The sequence below is a fragment of the Micropterus dolomieu genome, linkage group LG03 (assembly GCF_021292245.1).
Source record: "Micropterus dolomieu isolate WLL.071019.BEF.003 ecotype Adirondacks linkage group LG03, ASM2129224v1, whole genome shotgun sequence".
NCBI lineage: Eukaryota > Metazoa > Chordata > Actinopteri > Centrarchiformes > Centrarchidae > Micropterus > Micropterus dolomieu.
In genome coordinates this window covers 15,331,703-15,344,672 of record NC_060152.1, presented here as the reverse complement: position 1 = coordinate 15,344,672, position 12,970 = coordinate 15,331,703, and the positions used below count along the sequence as shown (strand labels likewise).

At 42.4% G+C, this 12,970-nt stretch overlaps 1 protein-coding gene across 1 annotated transcript; it reads left to right on the top strand.

The window, feature by feature from the left end:
* Positions 1-860: 860 nt before the first annotated feature.
* On the top strand, positions 861-11,706 carry efna1b (ephrin-A1b). Its single transcript, XM_046046025.1, has 4 exons — positions 861-1,135; positions 9,574-9,869; positions 9,967-10,155; positions 10,298-11,706. Exons 1-4 carry the CDS (start codon positions 1,038-1,040, stop codon positions 10,417-10,419), a joined length of 705 nt encoding a protein of 234 aa, XP_045901981.1. The 5' UTR covers positions 861-1,037; the 3' UTR covers positions 10,420-11,706.
* Positions 11,707-12,970: the final 1,264 nt, after the last annotated feature.

Sequence of the window (12,970 nt, the reverse complement as noted above, 5' to 3'; positions counted from 1 at the left end):
ACAACATAAAAACATAACACAATGGCTGAATTCCCTTAAGTTATTAAATTAAATTATCAAATTTTCTATGGTGAAAAGTACAAAGTACTTGAGTATTCCGAATTTCTTCTACTTCAGTACATTTCTGAGGAAAACTGTGTACTTTTTACTCATCTACATTTATTCCAAAGCTGTAGTTTCTTTGACGTTGAAATTTTACATTTTAAAAAAAGATCCCTTTATAAAATAAAAGTATGCATTGTTACAGATTAAACTAACCAAAAATATATAAAGCAGTTACAATTAACGCCACCTCATCCAACTACAACATTAAACTTCTGCTTGTATCAATAATTATGATCTAGTAATAGAGGCAATTCTGCATAATGACACTTAATAAGAATACTTGATATATTTTGTTGATATTACTTATGAATGTTTTTGTTTGCAGGACTTTTGACTTATAATATACTATTTTTATAGTGTGGGACTACTTTTACTTTAGTGAATACTTCTATCACCACTGCCACATTGTTATAATACATTTTTTAGATGTCCTTCTGGTGTGGTACATCCTGTCCATATATGTGTCTCGGTCGTGTTTTTTCTTTACATTTTTACATTTAGTTGTTTATGATTGTGTTGTCTTATCACTCGAATATGGTTGACTTGTATTTTGTTTATCACGGTTCTATTATTACAGTGGTAGTAGAGTTGTTTTTGTGTTTTTCTGTGTTCCTCGTCTCACTGCTGACTACGGTAGGCGGGGTATTCAGATGACCTTACTCCTATTGGTTGGCGGCAACTCGAGGGGTGGAACCACTGCCTGACAAAACAGACAAGTAGCGCTTCTCTGAACCAGTCAGGAGTTGCAATAGTATTTGGCGAACAACGTCACTTTAAGCTGTCTTCATTATTACTCGGACCGTAAAATCCACGATTTGTGTCCGTACGCGTATTTTACGCATTTAAATCTTATTATTTCAACTGAAACATTTTAAAATTATCACTTACCAGCTGAACTTGATAAGCTAAGCTTCTTGTGGAGAAGAGGAGTTATGGATATGGTGTATCTAGTGTGTTTGGCGCTGAGCATCGGTGTTTGGTTCGCCTCTGCGGACAGACACAGCGTCTACTGGAACAGCTCGAACCCAAAGTAAGTGATGATCTGTGCTTTTTTGTGTGTGTGTGTGTGTGTGTGTGTGTGTGTGTGTGTGTGTGTGTGTGTGTGTGTGCGCCTGCAGTGCGGGAAGTTGTCTAATGTTTAAGTAGTTGTGAAGAGTCTATCAATCGCTGCTCTGTCTGTGTGACTGGGTGAATGCTCTTATGTCTCCAGAGGCGAAAGGATGTAATTTTCTACTCTCTTGAAGTTTCACATATCCAAAGTCCTGTGTCATTAAGGCTGATCGGGCTCTTAAGCAATGAAACGTTGTTGTTGTTATTTTCATTCATGTCACCAAAAAGGTTCGTGTTAAGTTTAAGCTTGCGCGGTCAGTCTGCCCTTTTAAACTCGCCTAACAGGACTGTAATGACTCTAGAGCAGTAGCAGGGTGCAAAGGCAGAAGATAGAGAGAGTGCTCGGACAGATGGACCGATTCGCCACTATTTTTAACCCCAACACACAGACACAGACATACTCTAACAGTAGAAAATAGACTGACGAGTATGAACTTGGCCAGTGACGATGTCTGTAGGGTCTGCACCTGTGTGTGTGTGTGTGTGTGTGTGTGTGTGTGTGTGTGTTATGGTCTATAAATGAGAATGAATCAGTAGCCTAGGTTAATTTAATCAGTTTTACACTAAATTAAGACTCTCAGTGTGTTAAAGTGGGTTTTCATTGGGGAAGATAGTAAGTGTGTATGTGTGTGTCAGGGAGAGGGAGGCACATATTGCTGATTGTTTTGTTTTGAGGTCAGAAATGTAATGCTATCCGACCACTCAGTGGAATCGATGGGGCTTGACAGACGCGCAATATCGCAGCGCGATTTATTGAGCTTTTATCTTGGAGCGAGTGATCCCGACGCTTGAAAGACAGCATTATTTTATAACCGAGCTGAAACAGAAGGACGGTCCCCGCTTCTATGCTGCCGAGATAGGTCGATTAAAATCCGCAACAAGGGCAAAAGCCATTATGGCCTTTTAGTCGTGTCTTGATTTCATTACTGGCTCTCTAATTGCCCTTTAAGAAAGACAGTAAACGCAGGGCTAAAAAAGAGCCCTGCAACATGGAAAACGATTGTCCTGATAATTGGATAAAGAGTCTAATGGAAAAACTCCTGTCGTCATGAGCAGTGCTTGTGTCATGGGCTAGTCCATGTGTGACTCAAAGGCTGGGGTTTGACCCACCTGAGTTTTACACCTGAGTCATCACAGACCAAGGGGGATAAACTCTGGTTCAGGTGAGATAGAAATGAAAGGTATACAGGCCTTACTATACAGAGAGAAATGTCAAACCAGAGTGGTCTTGATCATGTCTGGATAAAGGAAAGAAATGGGGCTCTGAGTTTTAGTTAAAATAAGAAAGGCTAATAGACACACAAAGAAGGCTGATAGAGAGAACTGGGTTGGTCTAATACTCAGATTTCACATCTGCTGTCTCTGGCCCTCTGTATCTGCTGTCAAATAAGAGTTGAATGACCAGAAGAAAAATCATTCTCACCATTCTCATTCTCTGTCGTTCAAATACTCACACACTCGCACTGGGAATTAGAGTTTCTCAGAAAGTCTAACGTCAGAAATTTGTTTTAGGAGGATAATGACAGCTAAAAGCCAAAATGAAACTGTAATCTGCTGCCCTCCACATGTTTTTACCACATTTTACAGTCTCGATTACTCCTCTATAATCCCTCATTCCCACACCTCCCTCCTCTCACTCTCACTTCTTTCTTTCGTCCCCTCTTCTTCCATCATCTAGCTTGTCTTCTGGTTTCCAGATTTGAATAAAAGCCCACCTGCCCCGAACTGTCCCTGGTGTTCAATCAGTCACATGTTCGGAGGATTACATTGATTTATCAGTGGGCTTTGACGGCAGAGGGCTGTGGATAATTGATGATAATTGATTCTTGGTCTGATTGTAAGCAGTAGTGATTTGTCTTAGGCAGAGGATAGTGACCAGATGGCAGCAGTCTGCCCATTCATGTAGGGGAGAGAGCAGCTTTGGTGTGTGTGTTTTTCTATAATCTGAGTGTGTTTGATTTTCACCAACTTGTCAGTGCCACTTACTGATAAAGGCTTAATCCTGTACTTAAAGTTCTATAAGGATTTAAAACTGTTTGTGTGTGTGTGTGTGTGTGTGTGTGTGTACAGTTTTCCTACTTGACAGGTGGAGAGGCATGTTTTTCTCAGTCTGGTCTGGTCTTGTTTTTACAGTGCATGTCTCTGCCTGTCAAATATGTGTGTGTGTGTGTGTGTGTGTGTGTGTGTGTGAGAGAGAGTTTGAACTTGCGTTGCCCTCAGTCAGCTTTTAACAGGAAGTGATTTTGATTTTGTTGTGGACTGAGAGTACGTGATTGTTAGTGTGTTTCTGTATGTGCATGTTTGTGTATGTGTCCCAACATCAGAGTAAAATAAGGAGTGGCCTTTGCCGTAGACAGTCTTACCGAGACATGATAAATGTGTGACTCACACACACACTGGGGGGCAAGAGGGAGGACTTGGGTGTTAATATTAGCTACAGCCAGCATTCCACCCCGCTGTTACTATACTCAACTCTGTCAGCTGTGTGTGTTAATGTGTGTGTGTTCGTGTGTGTTTCTCGCACTGTACCTGTTATTCCTCTCCCCATCTTCACTCCTTTCCCTCTCTTTAACAGCTGGGTCTCCTCCCAGACTGGCAGCTGGCCCCTGAGCCCTCCATTTCTTTCCTCTCTACATACTGATTCAAGTACATTCAAGATCTCTCTGCACAGATGTGGATGCTATGAACACAGTACTCCGCGACCTCTTTCATATGGGCTCTCTGTGTTATTTGGCTGCTTTCATCCATCCTGCATTTGCGACGGTCCCGGTATCTGTGCAGAAGTCTTTAACAAGAGTTTGGGTGTTATCATATATTCTGTTTATCTCCGTCTGTGTCTGGCACTGTCTGCCTTTGCTGTTATTGAAGCAGCTGGGCCTGCCTCAACACATACTTGTGGCCTGGAGGATGAGTTTGGGGTGAAGGGAGTTGATATTCCCTCAAACCCCCCTTCTATCCTTGTTCGTGTCTCTCTTTCCACTCATTATATGCCGCTCCCCAGCCCATGTTCCGTCTGGTTGTTGGCCTCTAATCTTACCGGAATGAGAACACACACACACACACACACACACACACACACTGACATAGATTACAGACGGCTTGCAATCTGACCATCTGACCCATAGACACAAAACCATCATCCAGCTGGCTTCATGCTATATATATACTAATGCCTCTGTGATTCTGTGATGTAACTTCTATCTGTTTCATTAAGCTATGTCCTCTATAATCTGCTGTGTATATGTGTGTGTGTATCTGTGTAGGTAAGTCAGGCCTACTTAATAAACCTGTAGTTGTCACAGTGGTCCATTGCCACCATAATCTCCCAGATGGGATTCACCATGCACTAGAACAATCAATTACAAGCATCAGTACATCTCCATATGAATCCTGTGTGTTTAGTATCAGAAGGCTTTGTGTGCATTCCTGTTGATATAGCTGTCCTCTTACATAAAAGGCTGCTAAATGTACACACATACCTTCACACATAGGCTAATAGCACAAGTCCTGACTTCATAAACTACAGTAGACTTATATATCTGCGTCTCAAGTTTGTAGACATCCTCCTCCCCCGTCCTGGTATCCATGTACCTCTGTTTTCTCTCTGCTCTTCCTCTCGCTTCCTTATCTGTGGTCCAGACTTCCTCCCCTCGCTTCATCAGTCCCCCTCTTTCTCACAGACCTTCCTCTGTTTTTGCCCCAGTAGTTTTCCACCGGAGGAGGACAGAGCACCTCTCTGCCTGGGGTCTGGTAACCTTAGAGAGGCCTGCTTTTTGCCTAGTGTTATTGTAGTATGCGTGCGTGCTTGTGTGTGTGTGTGTGTGTGTGTGTGTGTGTGTGTGTGTGTGTGTACACTGCTCATTCATAGCATTTCAGGAATAGCTGGCTGCTCATAGCCCACCATCGCCCTCTAAAGGGCAGAATTGGAAACCCATTTCTGTCAGATGAGCTTGTACTCATATATTTAATGTTTTGTTTTGCCTCAGTTAATTCAAAACTTTTTACAAATAAAAAAGCTGAAAAGTTAATGGAAAGTTGCTGAACTTGTTCCCTCTCTCTCCCTTAGCTAGACGGACAGACACAGGCACACCGATTAACTCTCCATGACCCCCCAAACATATTAAACCAAGCATGATACCATTTGGCCTTCTTCTATTCATCGCAGACAGAATGGGAGGCTACAAAAAGGGAGACCGGGTGAAAAGATTTTGGGCACAGAGAGGAGGAGGAGGAGTAGGGTGCAGGGTGAGAGAAGGGTGAACTGGAGAAAGGGATTTGTGTTGAGAAATTAGCCTGGATGAAGAGCGCTGGTATATTATGTCAGTGTTAAGAGACAAGACAACATAGAGGATAGGGAGAGGGGGGATGGGCTGCTTTTGGAAGAATAAAGGAGAGGCAGACGGAGGGAGGAGGGAGTGGACAGTGATAGATGAAGGGAGGGGAGAAGTTTGGAATTGAATAAGTGAGAAACATGTTGACTATTTAAAAAACTTTCATCTTGCAAAGGGATTTTCAGTGTCTTAACTATATCATACATGCATATACAAACACCTGGAGATTTGCAAATAGTGGAAACTACAGAGTTGAGGGATTTATAATCCAAGTAGGGACAGGATATTGTATTGGTGCCGAGTAGAGGAAGCAGTCCCACTGGGTCTTATTAAGACAATGAAGTAGAGCAATAGTGAAGGTAGATTACATTGGAAGCTAATATAGAAAGACCTTTCAGTGGATATTAGATTGGCTATAATGGAGTATCCCACTAGTGAGCAGCTAAACCTATTAGACCCACTGACAGCTCCTCAGCCTGTGTGAAAGGAGGTGTGAATATGCCATACCACAGCAAATTAATAGGGTATTAAGTGTAGACCTCAAAGTAAAAGTGTGTGAAAGTGCGACTAGAAATTTGATGAGTGTGCCTTGTGAGAACACAGTAAACTATCCAAACCGCAGCACCCCCGTTGTGACATTCCAGCATGTGCACACTTACTACTGATTACCTGCGGAGCAAATGGTGGGGGGGTGCATCTGTTTAGTGTTGCAGTGGTGCTGACTCACTCTGTGAGTGTGTCATGTGCATGAAACAAACCTCTTCAGCGCTGACTCAGATGGTAGTGTGTGTGCGACCCTGAACTCTAACCCCTTGACCCGGCTGCCAGTTCGAAACACTCCCCAGAGAAACTGTGAAAGACAGAGTTCCTGTGTCAGTTGTTTGACCGAAACCAGCGAGAGCTCAGGGGGACAAATGGAGACAGTGGCAGGGTTGTCAGAGAGAAGGGGAAAAGGAAAGAGAGATGGCAGGAAAAAAAGAAAATTGAAGAGGTAGTAAAACAGTGCAAGGACAATGGCAAGACTTCAAAGCTTAAGTGAGGAGGCCAAGTGTTGAATAACTCTCCTACTGTCATAACTAATAATAGTGCTATAGCTAATTTACTATTTTATACCTTGTAACACACACACACACACCTTGCCCGCTTGTGCAAAAGCTAGAGTAGCTCCACAGTGAGAAATGACTTTTTTTCGGCAGAGAGGAAGAAAGGCTACAGCCACCTTCAACCCTCGCTGTTTACCCACACCTCAGTCACATGCAAGAAAAAAAACACACACACACACATACACACTCAAACGCACAAGAGGCAACAGTAGGCCCTTATAAACAGATGTGCTCATGAGCCTTGGACATGAGACGCCCTGAATAAGGGTCTTCAGAGAATCCCTCTCCCATGAAAACATGCACACACACACACACACACACACAGAAAAACTAACACACAGGAAGAAGAAGCTGTGTGAAAAGTAGGTCTGCAACAACTCAACACACCTGGCTCTCACTCTCACATACGACATAGATATCACGTTAATGTGACTCTCACTCTCCCGAGAACTGTCAGCCAGTGGCGGGAGTAGATGCGGGGAGATCCGAGAGTCTCCAGGAGTGGAGAGCTTTGATGATTGAAACATAAAGTAGGGAGAGCGAGGAGGACAGAGGGAGAGGACAAGTGAAAGACATGTTTGCGCTGGAAAACTGGTTCAACAGGCATCTGTGAGCAAGAGTTTTTATCAGTTCCTTGACTTGTGGCCATATGAAGATCCACACAATCCACAGCACAAAAAAAAGACTAATTCAAGCAACTGAATAACACAAATGCAATGTAAAAATACACTCACAGTGACATGAGCACACATTTAACACACATCCACACCAGTCAGGGTAGTGAAAGCTCCACAGGGGGTAAGGTACAGGGGTTGAAGGGGCCCTGTAGCCTTCAGGCATTCTGTCTTTGGGGAGGGAAAGGGTATAATTACACCCTATTCATTCCTCCTCCCTTTCTTTTCTAGAGAACGCGTTGGCCCCAGACCCCTAACAGCTTTTAATTAGCCAGACCAATGGAGGAGAGGAAGAGGAGGGGGGAATGAGGAGGTGAAGAGAAGGATAAAAGGAGAGCTTTCTTGAAAGCATGAGTTGTGAATTAAATTAGCAACAGAATCTATCTGTTTTCTTGGCTTTTGACAAGCCTGTGTTTTCATACAAAGGTCAGCTAGGCCACTAACAAGGACACAGTGTGGGAAAAAGGTGTATCCCATACAATTTAAAACTATTCCTCACTTCAGAAGGAGCAGCTAGAGATCTCCAAGTGTCTTGTTTTCTCCGACTCTATTATTACTGGCCTGACTCATAGAAAACAGAGCAGAGAGGAACAAGATGAGAGTAGAGCTTATTTGGCCAATTAGGCTGCTACAGTCTCTTTTCCTTTCACTGAAACACTTGTCCTCGCAAATACACGCAAACAAAGGCGTTTACACCTGCACAGGAGTGTACACACTTACAAAGAACCTTTTCTTAGAGTGAGCAGTGATTGCAGGAGGAGGGTGATGATCAGCCTGTTAGCCCTGGATAACAAGTATAGAGCTGTGCTCAGCTAACAAAGCATGTTTTGACAGGTAGGTTAGCGCTAACCCATACAAACACAAATGCATACAGAGGCAGGAAGGAGGGGTTAGAGGCCCACGTTTGGAGCCAATGTGTCTGTGACTTGGCCAGGGGGTCCTAACAGGAGCCACAACAACAGGACAAGGGGGGTCAGAGCCACCACGTCCCACGCTTTGATGCTGGAGCACACACACTTAGAGCACACATAAACAATGGCAGACACACGGGAACGGTTTTCTTGTTGATTTCACTCTCTACACGCTAAACACAAGCAGTCATTCCATTTAAGCACAGATTTTGAGGATTAGAACCTGTCACCCCTAAGGATGTAATCGGAGTAATACAGTTCTATCAACCTTTTCATCAACTCCTGGCTTTTGGCTGATCTCACAACAGTTGCAGCATGCCAGCCAGCCGCACATCACGTACTGAACATAGCACAGCCTAACCTGCATCCCGTTTACTTTGAAGGAAAGACATATTAGTTACGTGAAACTGAAAGTGAAGACTACTGGGTAGAGTTCACTAAAGGTTTACTCCTAAATTCTTTTCCCCTTTACCCCAACAAATCTGTTCCTCACATCAATAGTAGCTAACTTATTAACAATAAGTAAAGTTAAAAATGTAACACAGCTCCCTTAATCCTGCTTTTATATTCTGTCTGAACATCATTGCCACATATGTGCAGTGGGGCTGTACATTTATACTTGTTTTTCAGCATCTCTGTATACTTCATTGTGACGGGGGGGCAGAGTAGGTGAGCAAAGAGTAGACAGGAAGGCTTAAAAAGAGCCATAAAACTAAATGAAGGGTAAAGATGAAAAGAGAGAGAGAGCGACAGTCTGACTGTCTCCTCTCACTCTTACTCTGTCTTTGATGAAATCAGGGAGAAACTGAGAGACAGAGGTACAGACAGAGACAGAAAATTAGTGTGACACAGATAGACAAACATTCAGATACTGGAAAGTAGTTTAAAGCGACTTGACAGAAAGAGTCCCTGAGTTGGAGAGATACAAAAGTGGACTAGCAGAGAGCAAGTAGGTGTGTGTGAGTGGGATGGTGGTAGGGCTTCACGAGAAGGTGTGTTGTCTTGTCTGTAAACAAAGTGAACAAGTCCGGCCTGATCAGGCTCTTTCTAATTCTGTCACAGTGACGGGTTTGCACAAGTGTCTGAAATACGTCACCACAAACATCTTCACATGATACCTGAATTCCACGCTTGTAGGTGCACATGTATGTTATTTGCATGAGTGTCTGTTTTCTGTTGCTGTGTGTGTCTACGTGTGATTAGCCCTCATTGCCATTCTTAACACGTACATTGAATGAGCCAAGCTGCCAGGGTGCGTGTTGAACATGTGTTGTTATTTAATTTTGCTGTGTGAGGACATTTGTCAAGTAACCTCCTCTTTCTTCCTGTCTCCCTGCAGCTTCCTGTGGGATGAGTACGCAGTGGAAGTGCATATCAATGACTATCTGGACATCATCTGCCCCCATTACACCCACGGCGAGGTGTCATTGCATGCAGCTGAGCGCTACATGCTGTACATGGTGGAGAAGGAGGACTACGAGGTGTGCAAACCTCACTCCTTCGACCAGCTGCGTTGGGAGTGCTCGCGGCCGTTCGCTCCCCACGCTCCTGAGAAATTCTCTGAGAAATTCCAGCGTTTTACTCCCTTCACCCTGGGAAAGGAGTTCAGACAGGGAGAGAGCTATTATTATATCTGTAAGTATCTATAATAGCAGTGCCATTTGTATCACCTTATTTGGATCCTGAGGTGGTTTCTTGTATTAAACATTTCCCTCTGTCTGACTTTCCACAGCCAAGCCAATGCATCACCATGGCCAGGATTGTCTAAGGCTGAGAGTGGATGTTGTTGGGCACAAAGGCTCTGGAAAGACCCATTTAGATAAATCCAAGGCAGGTGATACAGGGAAAACCATGGATGAAGGAAAAGGAAAGTTTCCTGCTGCTGGAGGAGTTCACAACCCCTCTAACCGGCTCCCAGCAGGTGAGGATTCTTTAAAAATATACCAGACCGATGTAAAATAGTCACAGCAGTCCCATGTCTGAGAGGAGCTCAGCTGGGTGTGTTTACCATGCTGGAATGATAAAATCCAAAACTAACTCTCCCTCCCCCTTTCTTTCCTCAGATGACCCTGCTGTGATGGAGCCAAACGTCCAGAGGAGCATCGGCAGCTCAGGAGCACAGCTGGTGTCCCTTCCAATCTTCTTTACAACGATCCCAGTCCTATTAGCCCTGCTGCTACACTAAGGCAGACCGAGACGCCATAACAGAGACAATGCTAAACCCGATGCTGGTCATTGGGACCATGAACACTAAGAAATTTTTTTATATACAGATTTTTTTATTTGAGCATGGAGAGTGCCGTCAGTGTGTGTTTGCGTGTGTTTGTTTGTGTGAGTGTGGGACGTGGATCGTTTCCAAAGACGAGGACCTCAAAGATGTTTTTCTATTACTTTGTTATGAGGATGGCAATTGCCATTTTTTATCATTTAAGATGCACACTGTTTTTGAGTCATAAGGAACAAAACTGCAAGCAAACAGATCAATATACTTAATGGATTAATGTCAAATTGAAAATGACAAGAGGACATTGTCTTCATTTTCCTGTGAATTTAAAATGCTCACAACATAGGTACAGATTTGCATCATGCTCCTCATCTCCAACCATTAATGTCATTATTCTTCCTCTACATGTATAGAGATTATTAAGTCTGTGTATTGAAAATGTTGTCGTCTACGGCCAAATTGGTTATGTAGGATTTTTGTCATGTTGTTGTGTAGCACTCGACTGACTGTGATACAGTAGGCTATCTATTTGAGTCTCTCAAAGCACCATTGTCACATTCACACTATACAATATATAAAAGCAGACAATTTGATTCAGGTCTGGCAGTTTATATGAACACCATAGAAAGTATCTGGCGTTACACATCAATTCAGTTATAAAACAATACAAGTAAACAAATAGTCTAATCCAGATCAGTGGTTCTCAATCGGGTTTTTTTGGCTCTTAAAGTGATGCCCACTGCTCCTCATGCAGAAAGTATTATTTTTGAAGTTTGTTTTGAAGTTTATTTAAAGTTTTTTTGACATTTGATAGGTATTTCATCAGAAAAGTCAGACGGAATGCATCAGAATTCATTTGGATCAAAGAAATTATATTTATTTGGTGTCAAATGTCCTTGCCAGTCTAACGTTCTCATGAGGTTGAGAGCCACTGATCAAGAGAACAAAACAGACACAGGTTTTAGGGAGCTGAGCTTCTTCAGTACTTCTGGGTATTCACTGATTTCTATACTGTCTTGACAGTATCATGGTACACTGGCTGATGTGCAGATGTGATTTCACTTGCATGTTGTCAATCCTCAAGTTGAAGGGACTTCCCAGAATGCATTTACAGTTGTTTGTTTTCTTGTTGAACTTGCTTGTGTCATTTTATAAATGTTTATATGTACATTTGTATATACAGAAAAATCTAACAAACCGTTTTAAGAAGTGAAACATCTTTAGTGAAATAAAAGAATTGTGATGTCATAAAGATTTCTGCCTGTTTTTATCACCTCTAGTGACATTCATTTTTGCACTAACCTACTTTGGACTTTGAAATCCTGCTGACGTCATTGAGATTTTGATGGATGACACAATGTGTTGGCAAAGCTATCCATCCCTCGTCCGATGAAATCTCACCAGCACCCTCAACATTCCCACCCCCAGGTCTTTCCTAACTTCCCCTCTTCTCTGCCCTCTCCATCTTTCATCCCTGATGACACGGCTTGCCCTGGCTTAGATTTCACAGTCCAAAAACCAAACACGAGAACCAAGAGGGGGACGATGAAGGAGCAAGAGAGCAACAGCGAGAGCAAGCAAACTGACAAGTGGGTGTGAAGGTGTCACTCTCGCCTCCTCGCTCACACGTTCAATGTTTCTCCCCCGTCCTTTTCTGTCCTTTCTTTTACTGCTCTGTACATTTGGAGGGAAAGTTACACAGTGGTATGTAAGAGGAGCACAGTGCATAAACCTTCATACCTGCAAACCTCAGAGCTGACTGAAAACTACCAGAAGTCACCATCCCCTGTAAAACCATACAACATATACATTCAAAACCACAACATAAAACGGAGTTGTTTTTTTCCATGATCACATCATAGTTTAAATTCACTGCAGTTGATATACAGTCTCAGAAATTTGATATTGTTGCAGTGTATCTGTATAGTTCTGTAGGCTAATGCAGAACAGCCTGCACTCTACCTGATGGAAGAGACCAAACACAGCATGTTTTAGTTCAATATGATGTGCAGCAATGTACAAAGATCAATGAAATGCAGTCACATTGCAACTGTAAGATGTCCAATGAAATGCAGATTAAAAAGCATAATATTTCCCTTAGCATGTGGTGGAGTTGTGGTGGTTACTTTCATCTCTGACAATTGAATCTGTTACAGTGGCGGATAATGAAATAAATATACTTGAAATATATTTGAACATTTTAAATGCCTCTAAATATATATGATTCATTATTGGCTTACATTTAAAATGTGTTTGAAAGGACAATGGTTATCTAAAAATCAAGACAAGACAAATATAGACATTTTATGTGTAACATTTAAAATTAACTTGAGGAGCTTTACTTCAAAAACACTGTCACAAAAAGAAAAGCAATGATAGGTCAAATACAAAAACATGTAAAATTGTTCAGCCTCTTTTTAGAAATGACATTAAAACAAATGGCATAAGAAATCAAGTGGGGAAAGAAGAAAATGTCAAACAGATGCAAACTTTTTTTTAAAAGAGCTAGAGC